Below are 25,523 nucleotides of genomic sequence, written 5' to 3'. Positions count from 1 at the left end.
ATAGTCAGAACGAATGGTCCAAGCTTAAGGTTACGCCATCAAGCCACGACTCACGGGCCGTCTAGTGCGTAACTGCCTGGAGGGCATGCTAATTCGCCTCTGGACCACGGAAGTGAGGTATGAGCCAGCTGCATGGGCAAGTGGGCCATGGGACATCACTTGTCGAGAGTAGTATGGGTTTCGCGATTGCATTCTGAACGGAGCAATATCAGACACTTCGATGCTGTGATCAATCAATATTCAATACCATCACGAGTTACTTACACTAGTAATGATACGGCTGACTATCCCTTAATAGATACGTATCTCCTGAATGTACCTTTTCCTATACAAGGTACTCCTGTAGTATGAGGGTAAGGTCCTTTCCACGACACTTACTATAGGATTAATTAACCTATGATACCAACCCTAGGCTATCAGACGTTCGGAAATAGAGCGGGATTCGCACAAGCCCTTGTCGATCGACAAGCCCAAGAGAGGTGGAGGCATTTGTTGGAGTTACCCGTAGTAGTAGTGCAGAGACAATTGCAGTTCCGTCCGTCCTTCTGCAACTCGGCTTCTAACCATCCTCCCGGTGTCTCTGCAGTCTGCACAACCTCCTCTCCACCTCCATTCATGTTCGGTTCCCACCGTCATCCACGCTCGTCGGCCCTTGGTAGCCTCCTTCGTCCAGTCTGGATGGCGTCGTTGGACGATCCCAAAATTGATATCCGTTAGTGCGATAAACCGCGACCACCCCCCGGTATGATGGAGGTTCCATTGCACCTGAGAGCCCAGACCCGTCAGACTGATGCCATGGCTCGACCGTCAACTTCTGCTGGTTTTCCAATGCTCCACACACACAGACACACATCCATGCATCCACCCCCTGACGACCGTCATACTTGACAGCGGCAACACAACGTCGAGCGATCGCCCGGTGGAGACCATCCGACACACGGCTTTCCTTCTGTGCTTTGAGAGTCAGAGAAGATTCCCCCAAGTGCCCGTCTGCGATGATCCGTGATGATGTGAATGCATCTCGCCTCCGTCCTGGGGTGTCTCCGCCCCCCCCCTCTAGATGGCAAAATCCGAGACGGTACAGCCCTCGGCCATTCACATCCAACGGACTCTCCACTTGACTCTGGGTCTCCCTCCTCTCTCGGCAGATGATGTCACTGCCTCTCGAGTCCTCGATGGACGAGGTCGGCGCAATATGGCTTATGATTCATGGAACCCTGTCGTCGGACAGGAGAAGAGATATAGAAAGGGCCCTGTCGATGCTCTCACTCTCGCCAGGATTATTCATTACAACAACAACTTCATTAGCCATCAATTGCAGCCATTAGCGGTCTTCTTCCTCTATATCCTATTTCCCGATTCAGCATCCTGAGAGCCTCCCGATCCAAACCGAATCGGGCAACATCGATCACACACTTTCACGCCCACCACAAGCCCTAACCCTGCCGTCGCCGCCCCCATCGGCCGAGCTTGGATTCTCTCACCGATACCCAAGTGTTCGCAACCCAGTTCGAGACCCTTTGACCGTCTCCCCAGAGAAGAGCCAGAACCTTCCTTCACACTCCCACCGTCGCGGATCGATCAGTCCCCGCCAGCCTCACGAGTCCCACCAGAGTCCGATCTTGTTCCCCAGGTAAGCCACTGCAATCTGGTCATACATAATACCTACACATTCAGGAACACTATCCCTGCACCCAGCCGTTCCGTGGAGTGAACTTGGGCATCTTCCCCGCTCCTCATCTCGTATCAACACCTATTCCCTCCTCACATGGTGGCCCCTATCCCTCGGTACCCTCAAGCACTCTACTCAGAACTCCATATTTCTATCACCACTACCACCAAGGATGTGTTTGTACCTCGTGACTGCCTGGGCAGTATGGCCGTCTATCACAGTCTCGCTTTCCCATGCTGGCCTTTCCAGACACGGGGAATATCAGACCTCCTGAATGCTACTACATCACTCTCCATGTTCTTGCCAAACCTTTTTGTGGTTCCAGCACGTGGGAAAACATCTTGCTGGGTGAAGAATGTTTGGCTAACCATTTGACGATCTGTCTCAGTCATCACTATGTCCGAAGAGCAGAACATGATGCAGCAGCCCGCCTGCACTGTCCAGTCCATGTATCCCAACCAGGCAGGAGGGGACTCCTCTCTTCAAGGGGCTAATGTCGAAACCCAACGGGCTTTTGACCCTCGCACTACAATCGAGGACTACAACCGCACCATGTTGGAGTACACTCAGCGCCAGATCTCTTCATTTGTTGACTTGGATGAGAACAACAATTCCAACGGTACCCGCAGCCGTAGCAGCCAAAGCAGTGGCAACAGTGAGGCATCGTCCCACAGCAACGACTCGCGCCATCGGACCGGTAGCTCCTCGCCCACCTCTGTGAATCCCGGGCGGGCGACCTCTACACGAGATATGGCCGAGGGGACGCACAAGGCTTCGGCCAAGCACAACGACTATTAGACACATCAGACCATCACGAGAGGATCAGGTATGAGAGATTGGATTGCACTCTTGAAAAGGATTTGCCAAATTCTAATATCCTCTTTCGTCTCAGTGGCAAAGCCTTTTTACCATATTGATACCCTGTCCCCGCCCGTATCGCTTTTGATAAGCCGATATAAGTGCGGTGCATATTTACTCGAGCTACTGATTTCCACGATCATGAGGACATTGAGCCTGGAGCTTGATTCCCCGGATACCAGCACAGTTCCCAGCAGTCTACAGTGCTATGGCTGATGGATTGGCATTGTAAATGGCCCGCGCTGTGATCTTCCATTTTTCCATTTGCATTATATAAGTTTGACCAAGTTGTCAATCTACTTCTCATTGTTTTCATCACGACATACACGATTTATCCCCAGGAACTGGGTTCTCGCACAAGGAATGCTTTAACACCAATTATTGAAATTCAACATCATTGCCTCCAATTTGATTGCAGAGATAGTGAGCGGATTCCTGAGAAGGGTCATTGCCTTGTGTGTTTCGACTCTGGACGCCTTGTACTACATGGAATGTCTATGACTTTCGCCCATGACGGCGGACTGAGTCCTTTTCTTGCCTTGCATCATCTTGTTCTTGATGTATCCATTTACTCTGCACGCATACGATATATCACAAATTCAATATTTTCTCTCTTCTCTTTGGAGGGAGTTTCTCACCAATTTGCCTCCAACTCGATCCCTCCACTTGTAAAAGACATGCTTGTGACAATTACAGGTCTTGATCGAGCACTAGTGTACACCATGGTCAATGTTGTTACTTCAGGGTTCTTCGGATCTGGAGGATGTCCGACTAGATCAAGGGCGCGGGATCGTCAAAAGCACATGGTCTCCCATCGCGGTGCAGGTCTTATACTCACTCTATAGTGAATAGTTAACCTGTGTATTCATTTCAGCGGATTCATTGTTCATGATTACCTAACAAGCTATTGTCTCAAGGGCCAGACTCCGAACGATCCATTGAGTGGCTGGTGCAGCAGTACGGGAGTGTCTTTTGGCATTCCTCGTTGGTTTCCAGCCGCGGCCCTTGCATCCTCCGATTCACTCAAACTCGGAGGTAAACAAAGGCCTGCCGACTTCGAACAGTGCGGTACTTGTTTTGGATGCGAATTTGAGTGGATGAAATAGAGGTCTTCGTTTGAACCATGTACATATTTCCATCGATTTGGGAACTTCACGGGTTCTTCCAGGAAGTCCGGAAGTACAACAGTGCGTCCTAAGAGAATTGTCTGAATTATCTCTCACAGTGCCCGAATTACGCCATATTCCCGCAGGTACACATTCCTGGCCACGTTGTATGGATGGAGGATCTGATGATCCTCATCTGAAGCCTTGTCAAGGGGGAGGGGCTGCTTATTCCAGTTGTTCCACCTGCGCAGTCAAATCATGCAGCCAGAGGTTGATCCTGGATTCCGAGTGTCTTTGCCGTAGTCAATCGTGCTGGGTCAAGGAGTGCACAGGGCTCGATTGTAGAGGGTTTACTTGGCGTGATACATTGCCAATTCAGTCCAAGGCAGCTGGGCTCTCTGCCTAACGAGGGATGATTCTGCACGGGAGTAGGGCTTTTCCCCGGCGCTCTTTTGAACGTGCTCTTCTTCTTCTTCTCTTCCCCGTTCATTATTGTAATCGTCGACATTCACCCAGCGCCCGTCTCGTTGCTCAGCACTCGTCATTCATTTAACGTGCTCTAATCTGCTTACATACCAAGTCTGACTTGCGAATTCACACTCATTCCCTCTTGATTTCAATCTTTTTTTCCCCCGTCTGAGCAACGCCGATATTTGGGCAATCGTGGTGATATCCAAGCTGTTCACGGAGTCTCGATCTAGTTCAAACCACAAAGATTGAACGATTTCGTCCACTTCCCCATCCAGTTGGCACCGCTCTTCTTTTCAGAACCAGCAACGACGAAGGTCCTCCCTCCTCAATTGCATTCATTCAATTCACACTCGCCAATACCCCCTAAACCCACGACATAATGCACCTCACCACCCTCATCTACACCCTGACCATGCTTGCCATGACCACCAGCGCCATTCCTCTGAGTCCCACCAGCCCCAGAATCGCTGCAGTCGAAGCATCCAAGACCGGCCCTTCTCCGCTGGCATCTCCAGCCGTCGCCTCATCCGCAGCCAAAGCCTCGGCAACCCCCGTCGGAGCTTACCAGTGCCCTCCGAACAAGTATAAGCGGTGCTGCATGTCTGTTCAGGAGGGCTCGCGCGAGCTACTTGACAAGGTTGGCGAGCTTGTGCCGACGTTGGGTGGAATCGCCGTGAGCTCGCAGATCTCTTTCTCATGTATGGGTTTGTGGCTCTCCCTTGTTTTTGTCTTTTTTTGGTGTTGGGACAATCCAGTCCGATTGGGTTTGCAAAGGTGTATATGCTGATCAGATGGTGCTTTTGTTTTTTCTTTTTTCGTCGTATTAGGTAAAGCCATGGCGGATGATGTCTCTCCTGACACGTGCAATGCGAAGGGATACCTTCCTATGTGCTGCGACTCGAGCACCTCGGTAAGATGGAATCCAGGGATCCATGCGACAAGTCATTTCTATTCCTGCATGGAGTGAGATACTAACTCGATTGGTTGAGGCAATAGGGCAATGGAATCTCTCCTGGATGCAAGCCTTTCGAGGAGGTCAAGGAACAGTACTACTCTTCGTTTGGTGCGGAGCGTCCACAGACACAGGCGGAATTGATTAATGATGTCCTTTCTTGAGTTGAGCTCGTGGGGATGGAAGAAGCTGGTGAGATATGGGGGGCCATCAGCGTCTCTTATAACTTTCACCTTCATTGGAAAGGCTTTTACTTGGGAGTCCTTCTGTTGTTGTTGTTATTGTCTTTTTTTGTTGACACCTTCACTTCAAGTCCGTACGGATGTCACTTGAAGGGCTGTTATTCAACTTGGATGATTACTTGAGGATCTCATTTACCGCTGTGAATGAATCTTCAGTTTTCTGATTATTGTCATACCATCATCATCCTTTATTATTCTTTTTCTCAGGCAATCTAGATCTGGAGTTTGACTATCCAGCATCGGATATTCCTGATAGTTCTAGGATCCCGATCCTCCTCACGAGGCACTTGCAATAGAATCCAACCTCCATGCTACGAAAGCACCGCGAGATGGATCCTAGAAAAAGTTAGCCACGTATGCCAGGCCGCTCAACCCCGTTCTGAAACTACACTGACGTCGACTTGACTTACCAATCCTCAAGCTCCTTCACCTGCAGTACCATGTTCGCCGAATCAATAGCCTGCGGAAAGCCGTAGCGCTCACCCACAAATTTCAACCTCTCCACTGCATAGTCCTTGGCGTCGGCTGGAGCAAAGCGGAAGACCGCAACGCCCGATAAGCAGTATATCAGAGATCGAGCGGACAGGTTCGGCTTGTCGTAAAGTTCAAGGATATACGCTACGCTGTACAGGATCTCTAAGATCATATCGACTGCGGTCGTCTGGACTAGCTTGTGAGCTCGAGCACGCAGGTCTGGTTGCATGTCTCCCGCTTGAGCTGGTATGGATATGAGAGCCTGGTCAAGCATTTGGATGACGAATAGCCGCACAATGCGCATCGTGTTCATCGTGCGCGCAGCTCTAAAAGACGGATACTGATCGATTCGTCCACGGAAGCCGCATACGGGCTTTTGCAATGTCGTCGCGTCCAGAGAGCGAAACGGCTCATCTCGGTGAAGATTGGTCAGGATCTTCGACAGGGCCGAGTCCAGTCTGAGGAGACTCTGGAAGATCTCTGATGGAGAGAGTTCGTGCTGTCTCGCTCGAAAGTTTGCAATGCCGTTGACGATTTGCCCGAAGAGCCAGGTATGCTGGTGCTCCCTTGGTCTTGGACAGTCGAGATACGACGACTCAAGTGTGCTTAATGACAATGGGGCTTGCACGCCGACTTGAGCACACTGGGTACGAATATTCAAGGACGCATGCCGATATAGACGGCGGCCCAGATCTCGCTGAAATTGTTCCTCCCCCCTCAGTCGTAGCAGCTCCATGGCTCCTTGGGTATGCGCATTCCAATTGACAGGATCAGAGCGACCCTGAAAAATCAGTGCTTCGAAAAGACTCAGTAAAAGAACGGAAAGGAGGGTGCTGTCACTTGTCGCCAAGTCGGGGCTGGAAAGCGACTTGTTCGTCGCCCTCAAGGCAAGCGCATAATGTTTTTGAGCAAGAGACCGAGCCTGTGGATATCGCCAATTCTGTGAGAATAAGAGCAGGGCAGGCGCTAAGAGAGCGTCTTCTGGAAGGTCTGTTATCAGCGCAGCAGGCTCGGCCAAATATTCGAATGTGGAACTCGGCGCATAGACATGGATGAAATAGCCCATGGCTAGTGACTCTGGACTTTGCGACGGTCCTTGAATTTTCACGAGAGTCATAGCATCAGCGTTGCGTGTCTCGCTTTTTTCATCCGGCGTCGAACCAGTCGAGCCCGCTGATCTGGACTTCTGAACCTTTTGCGCCGCCAGCGATGTCTGATCGCGGAGCCGCAAGGAAAACGAGTCCCGGTAGCCCCCACATTCAATGTTTGCCCTCTTGCATTGCGAGCATCCAGGTCGCAACATATCACACTAAAGAGAGGAATGTGTCAAGAACTTTTGCCTTCATTTAGTAGACCCGGGTCCTGGGCCATGACCTTACCTTGCGTCGCTTGACCCGGCATGGCTGACAGGCCTTTGACGGAGTCGCTGGGTTTCCTCCCATGTCCTGCGACGAGAGTCCCACGAGAGACGAAGAAAATTCTCATTGGTTTCAACATACGTGTCGAGATTGACTCATCGAGCTGGTACATTAGACGCAGCCCATCAAAATTTCGGCTCGCTCACTGAAGACAGCGCGATTGTTGAAGGGACGAGCACTTGACACTCGAATGCTGAGGCTGGAATCTAGGCTGACGAATGGACCCCCACGTCAAAAGTTCCAAAAGTTCTCCGGGCTTGGCAACAACATGCGGAGCGTGCCGATCTAGCCTTGGACTGCTTGGTACCAAGCTTGCTGCATTGCCTTTTCTAGCTAATAAAGTGGGGCCAATTTTACCTCAAGTCCATCAGGTTGTTTTGTGAAGCGGACATCCTTCAATGATAAGCAAGAGTATCAAATGCGTCGCAAAATCAATTCACTGAATAGGCAGTGGTATGCTGGAGTCTTGGTGTCCACGTGATGTCCAGGGCGAACCATGCTGACGGACAAAGAACCAGTTACCTTTGACAGTTCTTTCACACTATGTAGCTTTCTTGAATGCATATCGCTATGAGTTTTGTCAAGAAGACAAACGTGTTGAGAATCTGTGACCGAGTCCTAAGGCAAGGTCGGAATGACAGCCGTCAACATATTTGTATAAATGAATGGAAGGCGAGGCACGCAAGTGGTTTCATTCTTGTATCACTAAAATTACATGCCATAAATTACCGACAGCTACTGCCATCCTCGCCCATCTTGTTGGTTCCAACCACTGCCGCGATGGCTGCCAGGATGGCCAGGATATTGATGCTGTCCTTGGGGTGGCTGTTGACCCGGAGCCATAGGCATTGGATGATGCTGTCCAGGGAACAGGCCAGGAAACGCCGGAAGGTTCATACCTGGGCCGAGCGGATACGGCATTCCTGACATATGTGGGGGTGGCACAGGAGGCCAGGGCCCGGAGTAAGAGGGTGGAGGTGGATGATTGAAGTTGGCGCCGGGAGTGGGCCCGTGATAAGAGGGGGGAATGTATGGATTGTTTGGCTGGTAGGATGCGGGATGACCTTGGAGAGAAGTTGGAGGGAGAGGAGGAGGAGGCGGTGGTGGTGGTGGTGGTGGTGGTGGTGGTGGTGGTGGTGGCGGCGGAGGTTGGTGAGATGGACTAAAAGAGCTCTGGCCAGGAGGTGCGAAGCGTGATGATGATGGCTCGCGTGGCCTGTAGGAATCCTCACTCGAGCGTGATAGTGATCTATCACGGGGAAAGCCTGGAGAGCGTGAGCCGAGAGGTGGGCGATGCCCTCGGTCCCGATCGTTCGCGCTGATCCTGCCATGTGAACGCAATCTTTCACTGTCGTCACTCAGCGAGCTATCGCTGTATCTCCGTTTGTGGCTCACAGGCGATCTGCTGTTGCTTCTGGAGCGACTGTGGGATGGATGTGGCCTTCTCTTCATCTGCTGGCAGAAAGCTCGAGACCAGCCGTAGTATGTCTCCCCATCCAAAATCTCGCCTGTAATCTCATCACGCGTGATCCGTTGACCAAGCTCGTCAATGTCCATGTATTCGTCATCTTTCAGAAGCTCTTCCGTGTCATAAATTTGATTCACTTCTTGCATAAAGTCTTTCAGAACTTGAACCAGTGGTTGATCTGCTGGGCCAGCCAGAAAGTGCAATGGCTTGATGCTGTCCGGGCGAAGTGGAATCGTTGAATTGGGAATGATGTGAGGGATCCAATTGCCAGCCGGGAGGTCGTAGTATGGGGTAGCAGGATCGCCATGTGTGGATGGCATAACGAATGGAGTCTCCTTGCCAGCGGCCTTTTTCACACTATTTGACTCGTCGATCAAAACATCTGCCGACGTCTGACCTACCACAGTCCCAGTCGATGACGAATTCTTGACGGTCTCTCGTAGCTTCTGAATAAGATCGGCGCCGAAGTAGCCGTTCTCGTACCAAATTTCCAACAGTTCGTCAAGACGCCGATGATGACGGGGGTTCTTTTCTTGATCATACGCGGCAGCGCAGTCGACCAGCTCAATGATGTGCGATTGTAGAGACCCGCTCACAGTAGAAAAGGTGGCCGTTGTCTCGAGGTGGTATTTGCTGTGATGAAGGAGATCGTTCAGAAGATACAATATGTGAAGCCGGCGACGCTTTGTCGAAGGACCAGATCGACCACCACCGCCAGTGGGCGGACCACTTTTCGTGCCTAGTGTAGCCGGCTCATCAGCCAAGCTAGCGATTGCGACAAGATACTTGGCCAACCCTCCAACACGATTACCGGAGGAGGCAACATGTTCAAGTAACCATGCTTTACACGCCTGTGTCGACCGATGGGCTTTTTTAGCATGACTGTGGCGCGACGGGGAAAAAGAGCTAGTCACGGATCAGACCTGGATATTTGCTGGGGAGCAATGATTCAGCGCGCGGTCGAGGGTCGAGTGAAACGAAGCAATATCATCCCGCGGAACAGACAATGGATCTGGGCGCAACAGGCCAGCCGCAAAGGAAGCTTTCGCAATGGCTATTTGGTGAGAAGCCATTGAGACTATGAGGCTTCAGTGCTCGAAGTTCGCGGACTGTATGGTACCGGGCAGAAAGGCATGGTGCATGGGAAGCTCGGAATGTAGGCCTGTTTATCTCACGTGACTGGATCGTGCAGTCCCCGATAACACATTCCCAGGCACCCAGGCACCCAGGCCCCAACATTTCCAGCCACAGAGTCTATAATTCTATGTTGAACTATCAAATACACAAAAATATGAATCCTTTGGCCGAGGTCATAGATCAATTCTACATGTCTTCTGAATTCTCCATGAGAACATAAAGTATGTCCCTCCTGGGAGATTGCTTTGCTCACGACGGTAAATGGCTTTGTAATTTGTGCATCTCTCAAACGCTAGTGGAGGCACCTGATTGACGTTTTCAATGAACTATCAACTACCTTGTTCGTTGCTACTCAATAAGCCTTGGAGAGACTCGGTGGTTGTAGACTATCCAAGGCATCCTTCAGTTTATTGCATACCCATGGTGTACCTTCGGGCATTGTGTGCGATGTGAGATGGCAGGGATCCTCCAATTTGTGAATACTGAATAGTAGGGATATCGGGGAGAATCTGGCAGATATAATGCTCTAGCAACAAGCTACCCTTGCCAGCGGTGTCTCACTGTATTCAAATTGGAGCGGAATGGTGAAATTGGAGGTATAGAATGATCGCTTGAAATGGACATCGTGGTATAGTGAGTACTTAGAGTAGTAGCGAGGTAGGTTGATGAATATAGCTTACTATGGGTCAGGATTGTGAAGGACGCGTTCTCATAGCACCGGGCCAGCTTTAAAATCTTTCAGAAGCAATCAAAATCAATCAAAAGCATGGGTCCATGACTGCTATTCCAGTTGGGATGTCTTACAGCAATATAATCTCCAATATAACCGGCCGTGTCGACGAAGTTCGGTAGATGAACTGGGATCCACACCGGATGCTTGGAGCAACGCGGCCACCCTCAACGCTTGAACCCCTGAGCGTATAACGCCAAACGCCCTCTCGTGCTAAGCTACCTAGTCCCCTCTGGATCCTGGGCCGGGCAGACTGGCAATGCTTAGGCATCGAGAGCTTGGCTTTTCCGTCGCGTCCGCTAAAAATGCCTCCCGACACTGCCACCTAGTGATCTTGTGCAGATTCTCGTCTCCTCTGCGAATCCATGCAAGAATTTTCGATATGACATTTCTGTACTGTGTCGATTTTCAAATGCAATTCATTCCGGAATTATGGTGCAAATGAGCAATGGCTGTCTCTTCTTGTTCACGCCTCGCCTGGAGAGGCTAGGTCGTCATTAGGATCCTACAAGTGATTCGCTGATTGTCGGTCAATATTCGGTCGGACTCCGGCAACGCTTTTCCGGTCACTATCGTTCCAGAAGGAACTGCAACATCGAGAACCAGTGGAACCGTGGAGCGCTCTGTTTCACCTGTATGGCGAGAGTACCGGGAGACAGCGAGGAAGAAACAATTAGGCGGACCATCAGATCGCAGGATGAGCGGTGGAGTGCAATGACAAGCCTGGAAGAGAACCGAGGCGAGATCGCGTTGGACGGAGAATTGCCATCTTCGTCGATAGGGTAAACTCCACTTTGTTTCAGGGTCTCATCTTCATCCGGATCAGGAACGAGGGCCCGATGCCACCTTTAGCCGATCATCATCAGGTCATCCTCATACGAGGCGGATGTCCCGACAGAGGACCTAAACGTTGGTCTTGTCAGTCGGTAGATCATACTCTCTCTGCTCGATTGATGGAAAATCCTGCGGTCATGGACTTAGCAACTTGTGAACTCTGGCTAAATACGCCAACTTCCATCTCAGTCATTGGTCGAGTGTGAGACCTGACGATTTGAGTTGACAGGGAAGATAGCAGGAAGCTTCCAAAATCTCAGGCGAGCCCAGGTGATGATATTGCTCACTAGGTAGCTTTGACTATGACGGGGCCACATTAATCTCGGATCTATGGAGTATACTCCACAAATTTGCACTGTCATGTCGTACTGCAATCCCGAGAGGCCAAAAAAAAAAAAAAAAAAAAGCAAAAGCCGTTGAAGAGTTCGAATATCCAGGTAGCTACTTTGTTGGATATAAATGACCTTGATTTCCGGTGCTTTAATGGAGAAATCATCCTCGTGAACAATCCCTTCTTTCCACACCATCCTCTACCACCTCAGCCAACCGCCAACATGCACTTCTCCAAGTACCTCTCTGTCGTACCGGTCCTCATGGGCCTTGCTGCCCCCGCCCTTTCCAGCGCTGTCAACCCCGAGATCGAGCACGCAGAGGGTGTTAACGTGACCGAGGCCGCTCTCGACAAGCGTAGCTCCGTCCTCATTTCCAACAGCAAGGACGGTGTCGACCAGGCTGGTTTCTACTACTCCGTCTACAACGACAACAAGGCCCCCATCGGCTACACTGAGTACTCGGACAGTGGCCGTTTCGAGCTTGGCTGGAACACTCCCAACAAGGAATTCCTTGGTGGAAAGGGTTTCCGTGGCGGTTCCCCTCGGTGAGTTCTACTCCTTGTCCAGTCCTCGCCTTCTGGGCTCGGCGCGCGTATACTGACAATCCATAGCACTATCTCCTGGGACGGTTACTTCCAGGGTAGCGGTGACTACACCCTGGCCATCTACGGCTGGACTACTGACCCCGTCACCGAGTGGTACATTGTCGACTCCCACGGCACTGGTACCCCTGGCAACGGACATATCCTCGGTCAGGTCTACAGCGACGGCGGTGTCTATGATGTCTACAGCTTGGACTACAACAATGTCCCTATTATCTACGGCGTCACCAGCTTCAAGCAGTACTGGTCTGTCCGTCGCGAGCACCGCACCACTGGTACTGTCAATGTTGCCAACCACTTCAACGCCTGGAAGAACATGGGTCTCCGTCCCGGTAACCCCGTTTTCCAGATGGTCACTCTCGAGGGCTTCAACGGTGAGGGTTACCTCGACTTCACCGTCCGCGCTTAGATGGATAGGAACGAGGGATTGTTCAGAAGTGTCGGGACAAACACATTGATTGTGACGGTTTGGGCCAGATGACACTGGGATATTCTTTTCTTTGAGCCCTCAGGAAGGGTGAACTGTTGAAAAACTGATTTTGTGCATTAATTTGGTTTCATTGAGATCATGGCCTCAACCCTGTATAGCTTTCCACCAGCCTTGAAGCGAGGTGAATCCATTCAATTTGTTGGACAGCCATACATTAGTTTTTTTGAGAGTCTATACCATTTAGGCCTTTTTAAAGTTCGACGTTGGCGGGGGTTTGATTTTATCCAACTTTTGAGGGAATACAGGACGCTCTCTTTTCATGGATTCTAGGCGTGTAGTCATCGTCGGCTGTCTCTTCATTCTCTATCCCGTTTCCTTCCCACAACCTTGTAATTGGCTCACAATGTCGGGGTGCATGGCAGCCGCGAACAGATGCCTTCGGTGCCCGGGTGTCCGAGTCATGGGTTCCATGGAACCTGGAAGACGACCGGCACTGGCTCAATTTTATAAGTCGAGATTGACAAATTCTCTTCATGGCCACGGCATCAAACCAGAGGTATGCTTGCCTTCGGGTTAATTGTCCCAGCGTGGCCTGTGGTGATGTACGCCCATTCTCGTATATATAGCCAAGGTCTAACGTGTACAGCAACATCGAGCATTACATGTCCCAGTCGAGTGCAATCTGTTGATGACTTAGTATGTTCAAATATGTGGTGCCACCAGATAATCCAAGCTCTTCGCGGCTTTATTCGAGACTCGATTAACACCTCCAGCGCGACGGGAAGTGATCACAGGGGACCTTCGAAAACTGTCCTCGTTGTATGGTGTATACGTGTTGAACCTTGCAACTGGAAATGTCATGTGACGCTTCGAACAGTCCAAAACCCCAGCCAGGGTTGGCTCCGGTCCGAAGCGAGTCAGCTTCATTATGCAGAGGAGAACCTTGATGGACGGTAACTTTCTTGGGCAGCGGGGGATTGCTAATGCATCATTCTTGATTCGACAGTCTCCTTTGTGGCGTACGCTCAACGTTCCACATGAACTTTGTGAAACTCTACATTCGATTCTGCGCGAAATACCTAGGTAGTCTCTGGGCGTTGCTTCATGACTACGCCCAAGTGCTCGTTCACGTGGTTACGTCGAGGACTGAACGGCAGTCTCCTCATCTTGTCCGCTTCGGCTGGTGGGGGAGTGGGGAGGTGCTTGAACTGCTGACATGATTCCTACCCCACTTCTTCGGCCGACGCTGGTAGTGTACCTCGTGTATGAGCTGCAACTGGCGTATTGGGGCATGTACCCAAGTCATTTCCAGGGGTGACTTCACATCATACGGTATAGATCTTACTAGTAGACTGTCCAAGCGTGGTTCTCCAAGTGGTAGATCTTCAAAAAGATACTTTGGAGATTTGTTTAGCTGGACTTGGTGAACAGAAGAGGTCCCCATGGGTTGTATATCATACGGAACTTACTCGGGCATGTACTTGGTATAAGCATCTCGGATAATTATATTTCACTGGGTGCCTAGTCGTGAAGAAAGCGAATGAAGCTCTTTATAAGATCTCTGTCGCATGGATCATCACTTTGATACTGCAGACCATAGGAGCACGTGCCCTTGCTGTAGGGTTCCTCCATGGAGTCCGTGACGGGCAGTGCGGCTGCAGTTTCAGCACGAGGCGCGAGGACGACAGAGCAGCCTATCAAGAAGTGGACTGATTTTACATCAGCTCATCCGGCTCCGCAAATATGTGATGTCCGAGTGACCCGATTGATTTCCTTAGTGAGCACTGGAGGTACGATTCCATGGTGTACCTGCTCTGTGAGTCACAGTGGCCCCTTCGCTCAAATTTCAAGGCTGCTGCTGCCTTGGTGATCAGGATAGCAGGGTACTCAGTTCAAGTCCGAGGTACCCAGTCTCACTACTACCTCCGACCAACTACCAGGTACCGACCTACTGTAGTACTATGAGCATCTGAATGGTGGATCGCCCATGCCGAGTGGTGCACGGAAGGTGTGGAGTCCCAAATTTAGCCCCCCACACGGATCACTCGCTCGGTGGGATGGCCTGACTGTTACGAGTATGACAGTATACACTCATAAATAGACCATTTCCCCTCGTTGGGCGGCAGAAAATGGCTCAAAGGTGGCCCTCACAAATCTACAAGACTGTGTCGCCCCTTCATGTCCTTCTAGAGAATCGAGAAAACCATCCACCACCGCCTTGGATCAGTCTTAGCTCTTGTTGACTGCCTGCTTTGGCTCGCTCCTGATCTCAGCTTGCAAATCAACCCACCTTCAACACTTTGGCGCTCCACGTCCTTTGATTTCCAAGATTCCACACATGTGCCGAACTACGCTCAACATGGCTTTCATGGCTGCCGCCGAGATCTCACGTCCCCTGGTTCGACGTTTCTCTGCCCATCGCCCACAGCATAATACACGCGCAGTGCGCGCAGTGGCGCTGTCGTGCATCGTCTCCGGCGTGGTCCTTCCCTTTGTGCCGCCGGCCCTAGAGAGTTCCCGACAGAGAAAGGCAGGCTCCTCGGACAAGAAAAAGTATGCCTCCTCAAGCTCTTAGTTGACAGAGAAGTCTGGCGTGATTTGATGAGCCCACGATTTCCAAGCTGCTTTGCCTGGATATCCCCATTCTATAATTACGCCATTTCCCCAATCTTTTGTGCGCACTCAAGAGACTGACCATCCACCCCTCGACAGACCTCATCCCCCTCTGTGCTTCCACGCTCGTTAAAGCTCTAGCGCACTATGGAGCAACGTTCCTGGAGTCACAGGAGCCCTATGCGGTCACATAGCTCAGTCATTATCAGTGCTGGCACCCCACTTACGACGTTACGACCATTTGCATATTTTTACCACGAGGCGTTCATGGGTCGGATCTGCCACTGGCATGCTTAGCAAAGATCTCGTTTGCTTCTTAAGGTTTGACTTTCAATTGACCATCCTGATTACTCCAAGGCCCAACTGGCCACACAGCCGATCATCGCTTGTATCACTACGCAGCTGGATGCTCCCGGCACACAACTAGTTCAGAAATACAGACTACTTTCCCATCCTTTCTTCTCTAGAGCTCTCTTATGGTCGCCGAAGGAAATGGTGGCTAGGCAGGCCAGTGGTATCCTAAAATCACAAAGAGATAAATGACTCCGACTCTTCTTCTGTTCCAAGCCCGATGTACATATTTTGCAGATTTTCCCGACAAGGTTTCCCAACATGACCTGGCCATCTCCTTGATACCTCGAACGAGTCCAAGGGCTCTTTTGCAACGCCACTCATACCTCCACCTTCTTGTTTTCCCCTGGTAATCCTACACCTTTCATCACCCCTACACTCTCCACAGGATGAGCTGCATCCTTTAGCTGAGACGGTTTCCTCGCGGTGGCCGATACGGCTCCACCGTCTCGTATTTTCCCTTCTCGAGTACTCGTTCAGTTTCACTCATGGGCTCGTGCCGCGTGGCTGCCGGATCATGAGAGGCTTCGGTGCTTGGCGAGGCAACGTCGTCGGCAGCGTGCTGGTATCGGGTCATGTTGGCTCGCTTCAAGCTGGGATCATCGGCAGGCTTCTGCGGAGTGGTGGTCAGGTTGGCCTGTCGCATGGACTCGGCTTCCATGGCCTTCAATTGGGCCTTCCGTGAGACTTCAGCCTCGAATCGAGCCTGCCGATCAGCGTTGATTGACTGTTTGGCAAAGTAGTAGGCACCACCGCCAGCTATCCAATTCAGGTTAGATCGTCTGCATGGAACTTTTCGACTGCCGACCATGTCTGTCGTGCCGGTTTGGCAATCAATTAATCCGGAGATTGAACACACCAACACAGAGAGCACCCCACCCAATCCTAACAATCGAGCATGGTTCCTTGAATCAGCGCGATGCCGGCAAATGTGACACGGGCCGGCGCCATCTCAACAGATGACGGAATTGTATGCTCACCAGGTCGATCTGATCTGAGAGGGAAAGTCATGGTCAGCTATATGACTCAAAAGAAACTCCTGTGGTCACCGATGCTTACAGTATTCATAATGGCTTGTTGGGACAAAAATATGTCAAATGCGTTGAGGGAAGGGAATATGGCATGATCCGTCCTCTTCAACTGTACGTCAGTGGGGCCGAGAGCGAGCTAGCTCCGAGGGCAAGGCTGGATGCCTGAGGCATATATCTAGCCGGATCACGAGCCGATAAGCAATTAGTGACGGAGTTGCCTGTTACATGAGTGCTTGAGACAGTGAGATATTTCTACAATCATCCCATACCCGGTGTCAATTACCCTTTGTGAATTTCCTCAGCTTCTAGCACTCGGCTCGGGCATACAGCTTGTGCTTGTCCTCGTGTGCCTCTTCGAATACAGAAAACCGTGCTTTTCACGAGCCTCTTCGCTACACTGGGCGCCTGTTACTCGCGGCGCCTCTGTCGTGGCATGCAGGCCTGAAGCCGTCAGACTTGAGGCGGTTCTCGCCTCACTCAATCACGAGTGGTGTTCATCTCTCTCTCTCTCTCTCTATTTCTTTTTACCTCCACCATATTCTCCTACTTTTGGTTCTTTTTTTTGCTGTCAAATCCCCCAACATGCCGCCCAAGCGCAAAGCCGCCGATGGTAAGTCGTGAGCCAGGTCTTGCCACCTTCATGTCCGTCTACAACAGCTGATACCTTCTTGACAGTTGGCCGATCTGCAAGGGAGTCAAAGCGAGCCACTCCAGTACCTGATGTGACAGAAGTCTCCAGCAGCGATGAATATTCGGACCCGGATGATGGGCCGGTGGAGGACAACCTGAAAGGTAGAGTCGAGCGCTCTATCCATGACCCGAGTATGATGACGTTGCTAAAACAGCCGGGAAAAAAGACGTGGTGAACAAGTTTTCGCTTGAGTCTTTCAGCAAGCGCTCGCAGTCTCAGAAAACCGACCCTCGCTTCGGTTACAAAGATCTTTCATATCTCCCTCTCAAGCGCGACCACTACAATCGACCGCTGTGGATCGAACCGGTAAAAGGCACGATCACATTGGAGAGTTTCTCGCCTCTCGCACCCCAAGCACAAGACTTCCTGACTACCATCGCCGAACCGCTTTCACGTCCCACTCATCTTCATGAGTATCGCCTTACCGGCCACAGCCTTTACGCTGCTGTATCGGTTGGCCTGAAACCTGAGGATATCGTCGAGTTCTTGGATCGTTTGTCTAAGACACCGCTTCCGGAAAGCATCTCACAGTTTATCACTGAATTCACCAAGTCATATGGCAAGATCAAGATGGTGCTGTACCATAATAGGTACTACGTGGAAACGGTGGAGCCAGAGATGCTGCAAATGCTTTTGAAGGACGAGGTCATTGGCCCTCAAAGAATTTCGAACGGAGAAGGAATTATTGAGAGAGCCGCACCGAAGATGGGTGCCCTCGTCATTCCGGGAACGAAGGATGCAGCCGGTGTGAGAGAAACTGCAGAGCAGACAAAATCGTCGGCTCCCGGTCAGAATGAAAACGAAGGCGGCAGGCAAAACTACGGCATCGATGATGTTGGAGACGAGCCAGCGGAAGCTCTCACATACAGTTTCGAGATTCCTCCCGAGGGTGTCGAAGTGGTCAAGGCCCGTTGTCAAGCTATTGGCTGCCCTGCCCTCGAAGAGTATGACTTCCAGGGCGATACCATCAATCCTAACCTTGACATGGATTTGAAGCCCACGGCGCGAATTCGTCCATACCAGGAAATGAGCCTGAGTAAGATGTTTGGCAACGGACGAGCCAAGAGTGGCATCATCGTTCTTCCTTGTGGCGCCGGGAAAACCCTCGTTGGTATCACGGCTGCCGCTACCATCAAGAAGGGAACAATCGTCCTGTGCACCAGTTCTATGTCCGTCGTCCAGTGGCGGAACGAATTCTTACGCTGGACTACCATCGACCCTGGCGACATTGCTATTTTCACCTCTGACCACAAAGAGAAATTTAAACGGTCCACAGGTATCATTGTATCGACCTACTCCATGGTGTCTCAGACTCGAACACGATCTTATGACGCTGAAAAGATGATGAACTGGCTTCAAGGTCGGGAGTGGGGAATGATGATTCTTGACGAGGTGCACGTCGTGCCGGCGTCAATGTTCCGCAAAGTGACATCGGCTATTGCGGCGCAAACCAAGCTTGGTTTGACCGCAACCTTGCTTCGTGAAGATGACAAAATTAAAGATCTGAATTTCCTGATCGGGCCCAAACTGTACGAGGCCAACTGGATGGAACTGGCTGCACAGGGCCACATTGCCAAGGTGCAGTGCGCCGAAGTTTGGTGCCCCATGACCACAGAGTTCTACTCCGAATATCTGAGGGCAAGCTCGCGCAAGCAAGCGTTGCTGTACATCATGAACCCTCGCAAATTCCAGGCATGCCAGTATCTGATCGACTTTCATGAAAAGCGCGGCGACAAGATCATTGTCTTTTCGGATAATGTCTACGCCCTGGAGAAGTACGCGCGGAAATTGAACAAAGCCTTCATTTACGGAGGTACTGGCCAGAATGAGCGTCTGCGTATTCTGGAGAACTTTCAGCATAATGAGCAAGTCAATACCATCTTCTTGTCCAAGATCGGCGACACGTCGCTTGATCTACCTGAGGCCACATGTCTCATCCAAATCTCCTCGCATTATGGCTCTCGTCGCCAGGAGGCCCAACGCTTGGGTCGCATTCTCCGAGCCAAGCGCCGTAATGACGAGGGATTTAACGCCTTCTTCTACTCGCTTGTCTCCAAGGATACGAGTGAAATGACTTACTCGTCTAAGCGACAAGCTTTCCTCGTCGACCAGGGCTACGCTTTCAAGGTGATTACTCATTTGCAAGGCATCGACGACTACGAGGGTCTTCACTATGCGACCCCGTCCGAGCGCCGCGAGCTTCTCACCGAAGTGATGCTGCAGAATGAGTCCTCCGCCGATGTCGAACAAGTGACGGATGACTTGTTCTCGATGCGTAGCGGAGGACGCAACACCGCGGCCGCGAAGAGGGCCAAGGCCAAGCGTAGCGCCGCTACCCTCAGTGGTCTGGCTGGCGGTGACGACATGGCGTACATTGAGTACAATAAGAGCAAGAACAAGCAGTTGAAGGAGAAGGCGGCCCAGCATCCTTTGTTCCGGAAGATGGAGCGCGACCGTCTTCGTCGCAAGAAGGAGCGCGAGGCCGCGTTGCAATAGTCTTTGCGCTGAGATTGAAGTTGAACAGGAGAAGTCACGCAGTCGTCAGTGTTTCTGCCCCGGACCTGCGTGGGTGCACAGGTGATGATGGCGCGAATTTGACTGCAAAGTCCAGTTATCGTATTGTGCAATCTTGACTCGGTACAAAATCTATTCAATAATAGACCGTTGAGGTAGAATCATCATGAAGAGGTACCAGGTAGTAATGTCCAGGCTCGCGCATTCGTCATCACGTCGTGTATTCGATTGTGTCGCTATAGTAGCGTTACACAGGTCGCTTGAGACGTCGGAGATAACCGGAAGTCTCGGACTCGCCCTAATCCATTCTCCCGGGCCTGACTCTGTAATCAAGTTTCATCTTCGGCCCCCTTCTTGTATCAGAGTATCAAGACTTTTGTCTCCAGCCTGGCCCTTGCAAGTCTTTGTCAGCCTGTCCGGCTCGGTACTTGAAGATTTGTAGTCGTTCGCCGATGCAGATAGTACTGTCGCGCTTTACTGGGAGCTCTGGACTGCTCTCCGCAGTCTGTCTATTCTAATTCATACGTGGGATGTTGTTGAAGTGGTGTTTCGCACATAGTTACTAGGTAAGTATGTTCTGTTGTTCGTGAAACCCTACAAAATCGGGAATCAGCGATTTTGATGACCGAGGTATACTGAATACATGTATTTCATGGGCATGATTCCCATTCATTACCCTATATATGCGAAACATACATCTCAGACGACTATTCCATGTTATATTAGACGCATCTACTATTAGCAAGGAAATAACGGCCATCGATGTATATAAGGTAGTATATAGTGTGGTATATACTATGTGATAAATAAGTGAATCGTACTCGATACCGGTAGAACGTGAGAAAAATGACGTCGCTTCAAAGCGGAGAGCCGAAGCTCCGAGATCTCCGCTGTTCCAGGGTCTGACGGACAATCGACTTTGTGGATGGATTCATTGGTCCATGTCTCTCGTTTCATCAACTTGGTCGCGCAGCCCATCAAGGTCCATGGAGGTATATTAATAATAGACCCGATGCTGCCACCAAGCTTGTACACCGGTCTACGCAAGTTACTCGTCTGGTCTAACAAGGAACTAGTCAGTACTCAGTAGTCACCAATTCGTTCGGTCTCGGCGAATTGAGTCCAGAGGGGGTCCAAGTGGTTCGGTCCGGACCCAGATGGTTGGAAATACAGCAGATTGATGTCACGCGCTAGTTGAGGTCCCGCCATAAATCATACAAAAAGCGCATCATGATTCCCCGGATTATTCAAGCTTCTCTGCGCACTGGATCTCGACTTCATTGTCATTTTCACAGAACAATTAGTGGAGGTTTAATAAGCCAGCGCAGCTATTTTCATACTAAGAGTGCTTCGCCTGTCCTGAGAAGATCAGCTCAACACTCTCATCGTTCCACGGACCTGCTGCTGCGGAGGTCTATAAGTTCTGTCAATCTTCCACGCCAGCAATCAGGCAACTTGAATTCACCAATCTCGAGCTCATCCGAATTGAAAATGGCGACCGCGCACCAAGTCTACATATCTCCCAATTCCGACGTGGGAGTTTTCAGTTGCGCTCCAAAGGAAGATACAGCCCGCGTCGCGAGTGAGGCGTTGCAGGAAGACATGCTGAAGCATCATGTTTTCTTCAACCAGCAAGGATTCCACAGTTCGTATCATTCCCTATTATGAGTCGATTGTTGAGGTGTCATACCTCGATTGGGACGAAGCCTGAGTTGAAATCTCCACAGATCATATTCCCCATTCACTGTTGAGTATCTATGCCGTTGGCGGCTCGCCCGATGATATCGAGGCAGCCTACAAGAGGAATGCATCATACCAACGGCCTGTCCTGCCCACTGATAATGGAGTGGTCGAGAAAATGCGCCAGACGGGCAACCTTAGGGAGCATTTTGGAAAGGAAAAGCATTATCCGAACTTTCTGTCCTTCTTCCAGAAAGAGATTGACGAAAAGGGAGTCGATACGGTGCTAAATATCTATCTGTTTGCTGAGAATGATCAAGCACAGAACCTTTTCTGTCGATTGTGGGGAGGTATGTGGGATCGAAATGTGTCTGACAAGGTTGTCTTGACCTTCGCGTACTAATGAGCCTGTTCTCTCTACAGGCTTGGTCCACCCGTTGATTCATCTCGGGTTTGGTCTCGAGTTCAAACAACCGGCCATTGTGGCCGAGGCTCTTGCTCAGGCTTCTGTGCATGAAGACAAACTCGGCTATGAATTTTTCCTTCTGGCAGAGAAGCAGGCCGGCGACGCCGGCAAGGCAGGGAGCAAGACGCTCATGCAACTTCTGGACGAGATTCGCACGAACAAAACCCTGTCCACGTCGGCCAGATATAGTGACAAGAATAAAATCTTCGACGGTGTGCTAGGTCGAGCGTCTCAGGAGATGCTGCGCTATGCCTCGCAGTACACGGTCTCCCCGGATCAGGTGGACGAGAAACTGGCAGATATGATGAACACTGTTGGTGAGCAGTATATCCATACCCACCACATTGACTGCAACTTTTTGGCCATGTACGGGGGGTCTGACTCCACTCAGTATACTACACGGCTGCTGCACAGCGACCAAACAAGGCGATCAAGCTGGACTTTTTCTTCCTCCACTGTGTCAACTCGGCTATCTTCTTTTCCCGTCTGATTTGTCTGCCCGGCGCAAGCCAGCGGACACGACTGCGTCTGCTGGAATGGAAGGGTCGCCTCGATCTCTTGATGTACGTGTCACGCGGATGCCCTGAGCTTCGCAAGGAAGATATTCTCAACCACCCGGCTACAAAGGACTGGTCGGCTGTCTTTGCCAGCGCCGCCTCGCACCCGAAGGATGACGGCCATCTGGTCAAGTTTGTTCGCGCGGTCGCACACGCAGAGCAGGTTTGCAAGCCGTATGAAGATCAAGATCGAGAATCTATGCCGGTAAAGGGCAAGATGTGGCTCCAGATTGCCAATATGGGTGAGTTTGCACCGTTCTTGCTTCTTTTACCTTGTCTCCGCTTCGTTTGATCGACACAAGGTCATGGTTTTCATCTCTCGCTTTTTTTTTGTTCCCACACCCATATGAATCTCTACCTCATGCACCTGTCGGCTGTCACTCTGGCATTGCTAACAGGCTCTTCTTACCCAACCAGCTGTCGACTCCACTGTTGGGGCAGAGGATAGCGCGATGTGGGTCCGCTCCACGGGGTTCGAGGAAGCCTGGGAGAATGTTGCTGGACGCTCTCGTCTGTAAATGATCGCTGCAGATATGTCTCGGGGTGGGCGGATCTGGGGCTGTCACTGACCCCTTAGAAGGTGCCAATTGACAGAGCGAATCCATTTCTGTTCAACGATCGGGTGGCGTTGACTGGGAGATGTTTTGCGCCGGCCTCAACGAATGGCAGTATGACATCGTCGCATCCTCGGCAGCAAGTATCAGTAAGTGGGTCTAGAGTTTAGAGTCCGGGCTCATCGTTCTGGTGGGCGTTTGGAGTAGATCCAAATTCGAGCTAGCCCGCTAGCCTTAAGAGTCAATGTACCAATCTGAATTCGGATCGGAGCAAATGAATCGACGCGTTATCCAGTTCTGTTACAGGCAATGCATCGCATGTGTAAAGTCAGCGTGGTCAGCCTTCCATGGAAGTTATGGTGTTAGTGACTGAGTGTAGCTCATCAAACGTTCTTCAACCGGTCGAGCCACACGGCAGTTCCATTTTGTGTGGAGCTCACGTGGCGAAGTTGAGTGTGGGGCGTCCCAACAGCTTCACCTCTCGACTTTCCTCGCAACTCATCAGCGCTAACTGTCTATACCTTTCTTTTTCCAGTCTACCTTCTCAGGCAATTATCGCCGAGACCACCCACTCCCAAGCCTTATAATGCCGTCGGATCGAGACTCCGAGGACAAGAATCGCGACGACAATTCAAACCCATCCAACAAATCACGAGATCCCCCACCCGAGAACGAGACTAACCCGTTCGTTGCCTTCCGGCGCTTCGCTGACGAGCAAGTCTCGGCCGTTCTGCAATCCATCACCGGCCTTCCATCCACCTTTTCACCGCCCCAAACCGATCGCTGGACCATCTTCACCGACGACGAGACATACGAAAGCACAAAATATCGCCACCGCGACAGCGACAGCGCCAGCGACAGCGCCAGCGCCAGCAAGACCGACGAGCAAAGCCACGCATCGTCGAGTGGAGCTGATACGACAACTTCATCCGGTAACCAGGACAACACCGACAAAACCACTAACAGCGACGGAGGCACACCGGCCCAAGATTATCCACCGCCAAGATCCGACTCATAGAACGAGAGCGGCTCAGGTTGAAGAGTCATGGGTTCGGACAATTCGCAACCATCCATTCCCGAGTGGCGCGTGGACCGATTTGATCTCAGTCCATACGAATTCTCGTTTCCGCGCTTGTTACTTTCAGCACTGGGCCTTCCTTCCTTTCCATTCCTCGACTCCATCGAAGAATGGGACAACCAATGGCCGTTGAATTTCATCTTATACAGCTCCTACTCGCCCACGCATCTTGAGCAACAAGCATGCGGCGGCGCAAACACTGGCGCAGGCGTCTTCTCTTCCCGCACACTCGCAGACCGTAATCCCAAGGAGCCACAATGGCGTGAGGCTTTTGAAGATTTGATCCGGTTGGAAAACGGCATCCCGATGCTTGATCGCAATCGGATAATAGACGGCAGGGCCGAGAATAGTGACGAATGGCTGCTTGGTATGCTGCGCCGTGGCAGTATGGGTCCTCGCTTCAGCAGATTCACCCTAGAAGAGCGGCCCGGTGGATCTTTCTACCACCATCATCTCAAGCCTCGTGAGCCGGTCATGGAATTCGGCTCAGAAGAGGAACTCGCTATGTACGAACAATTCCTCGAAGACCTCGACGTGCAGAGGCGCGAACTTCCCGCAGCGTTCCAACAAAGCCAGATTTTGGCCAACGTGATGAGAATCAAAGGAACCAGGGAGGATCAAGCGCCAAATCCCCGGGATTCCAACAAGATGGAGTTGCAGGGAAATGCCAAGGGTGGGAAAGGAAATCACGGCTCAGAACAATCCGGTGATTTCAGCCAGGGCAGCCCGTCGGACTCTACCCGGATTATTTCCACAATGTCGCAAACAGAAAAGACCCATTACTCCGACGGGACCGTTTCAAGCAGAAGGATCGTGACCAGACACTATGCAGATGGTCGCGAAGAGACAGACACCTTCGTCGAAACAGATCTCTCTCATGTCAATGAGGATTGGAATGATGGAATCGCCGACACTTCACGACGAAACGAGTCCGAGCCTAACCCCAAATCCAAGGGTGGTTGGTTTTGGAATGATTGATACTCTTCGGCAGCAATTCATCAGTCATGATTTCGCTGTTCAAACAGTGCCCACACGACTTGAACATCAGCTTCTTCCCTGCTCATTATTTGCGTCTTATGTTTTTGTTTTTGTGAAGCGTCTTACGTTTGTCTTTCGTTCTTGTTTGTTTTTGCGAAGGCTTTTCATACCATAATTTGCTGCCTAGTTTGTGGACTCGAAATGCGATCGTCTGGTCTGGCCAACGTTCTTGGGGAATATGTGTCCTGCTCTTGAGGCGGGGTACCAAGCCTTTCAAATCTTAG

The 25,523-nt window shown here is 51.1% G+C and overlaps 11 protein-coding genes across 11 annotated transcripts; 8 read left to right on the top strand and 3 right to left on the bottom strand.

Moving 5' to 3' along the window:
- Nucleotides 1–2,068: 2,068 nt before the first annotated feature.
- On the top strand, nt 2,069–2,470 carry N7539_000400 (uncharacterized protein; the record flags this gene model as incomplete). Its single annotated transcript, XM_056930004.1, has 1 exon — nt 2,069–2,470. The coding sequence occupies one exon, from the start codon at nt 2,069–2,071 to the stop codon at nt 2,468–2,470; it is 402 nt and encodes a 133-aa protein (XP_056794297.1).
- A 2,016-nt stretch (nt 2,471–4,486) lies between these two features.
- On the top strand, nt 4,487–5,223 carry N7539_000399 (hydrophobin family protein; the record flags this gene model as incomplete). The annotated part of the gene is made up of 3 exons (XM_056930003.1): nt 4,487–4,805; nt 4,935–5,017; nt 5,104–5,223. 3 exons carry the CDS (start codon nt 4,487–4,489, stop codon nt 5,221–5,223), a joined length of 522 nt encoding a protein of 173 aa, XP_056794296.1.
- A 389-nt stretch (nt 5,224–5,612) lies between these two features.
- N7539_000398 (Zn(II)2Cys6 transcription factor domain-containing protein) lies at nt 5,613–7,217 on the bottom strand (the record flags this gene model as incomplete). Its single annotated transcript, XM_056930002.1, has 3 exons — nt 5,613–5,637; nt 5,712–7,084; nt 7,155–7,217. The coding sequence occupies 3 exons, from the start codon at nt 7,215–7,217 to the stop codon at nt 5,613–5,615; spliced, it is 1,461 nt and encodes a 486-aa protein (XP_056794295.1).
- Nucleotides 7,218–7,928: 711 nt separating this feature from the next.
- Nucleotides 7,929–9,734, bottom strand: N7539_000397 (RNA polymerase II-binding domain-containing protein; the record flags this gene model as incomplete). The annotated part of the gene is made up of 2 exons (XM_056930001.1): nt 7,929–9,512; nt 9,585–9,734. The coding sequence occupies 2 exons, from the start codon at nt 9,732–9,734 to the stop codon at nt 7,929–7,931; spliced, it is 1,734 nt and encodes a 577-aa protein (XP_056794294.1).
- A 2,182-nt stretch (nt 9,735–11,916) lies between these two features.
- On the top strand, nt 11,917–12,705 carry N7539_000396 (glycoside hydrolase family 11 protein; the record flags this gene model as incomplete). Its single annotated transcript, XM_056930000.1, has 2 exons — nt 11,917–12,239; nt 12,306–12,705. The coding sequence occupies 2 exons, from the start codon at nt 11,917–11,919 to the stop codon at nt 12,703–12,705; spliced, it is 723 nt and encodes a 240-aa protein (XP_056794293.1).
- A 2,380-nt stretch (nt 12,706–15,085) lies between these two features.
- Nucleotides 15,086–15,301, top strand: N7539_000395 (uncharacterized protein; the record flags this gene model as incomplete). The annotated part of the gene is made up of 1 exon (XM_056929999.1): nt 15,086–15,301. One exon carries the CDS (start codon nt 15,086–15,088, stop codon nt 15,299–15,301), a length of 216 nt encoding a protein of 71 aa, XP_056794292.1.
- A 792-nt stretch (nt 15,302–16,093) lies between these two features.
- Nucleotides 16,094–16,641, bottom strand: N7539_000394 (uncharacterized protein; the record flags this gene model as incomplete). Its single annotated transcript, XM_056929998.1, has 2 exons — nt 16,094–16,449; nt 16,581–16,641. 2 exons carry the CDS (start codon nt 16,639–16,641, stop codon nt 16,094–16,096), a joined length of 417 nt encoding a protein of 138 aa, XP_056794291.1.
- A 662-nt stretch (nt 16,642–17,303) lies between these two features.
- On the top strand, nt 17,304–19,908 carry N7539_000393 (TFIIH/NER complex ATPase/helicase subunit SSL2; the record flags this gene model as incomplete). Its single annotated transcript, XM_056929997.1, has 3 exons — nt 17,304–17,331; nt 17,397–17,513; nt 17,567–19,908. 3 exons carry the CDS (start codon nt 17,304–17,306, stop codon nt 19,906–19,908), a joined length of 2,487 nt encoding a protein of 828 aa, XP_056794290.1.
- Nucleotides 19,909–21,417: 1,509 nt separating this feature from the next.
- N7539_000392 (questin oxidase family protein) lies at nt 21,418–23,147 on the top strand (the record flags this gene model as incomplete). Its single annotated transcript, XM_056929996.1, has 5 exons — nt 21,418–21,571; nt 21,654–21,956; nt 22,030–22,389; nt 22,464–22,871; nt 23,047–23,147. The coding sequence occupies 5 exons, from the start codon at nt 21,418–21,420 to the stop codon at nt 23,145–23,147; spliced, it is 1,326 nt and encodes a 441-aa protein (XP_056794289.1).
- A 622-nt stretch (nt 23,148–23,769) lies between these two features.
- On the top strand, nt 23,770–24,201 carry N7539_000391 (uncharacterized protein; the record flags this gene model as incomplete). The annotated part of the gene is made up of 1 exon (XM_056929995.1): nt 23,770–24,201. The coding sequence occupies one exon, from the start codon at nt 23,770–23,772 to the stop codon at nt 24,199–24,201; it is 432 nt and encodes a 143-aa protein (XP_056794288.1).
- Nucleotides 24,202–24,228: 27 nt separating this feature from the next.
- On the top strand, nt 24,229–25,239 carry N7539_000390 (uncharacterized protein; the record flags this gene model as incomplete). Its single annotated transcript, XM_056929994.1, has 1 exon — nt 24,229–25,239. One exon carries the CDS (start codon nt 24,229–24,231, stop codon nt 25,237–25,239), a length of 1,011 nt encoding a protein of 336 aa, XP_056794287.1.
- Between the last annotated feature and the right edge of the window lie 284 nt (nt 25,240–25,523).

This window comes from Penicillium diatomitis (assembly GCF_028827545.1).
Source record: "Penicillium diatomitis strain IBT 30728 chromosome Unknown utg000001l_segment0_segment0, whole genome shotgun sequence".
Classification (NCBI taxonomy): domain Eukaryota; kingdom Fungi; phylum Ascomycota; class Eurotiomycetes; order Eurotiales; family Aspergillaceae; genus Penicillium; species Penicillium diatomitis.
This window is presented reverse-complemented; position numbering and strand designations above follow the sequence as displayed.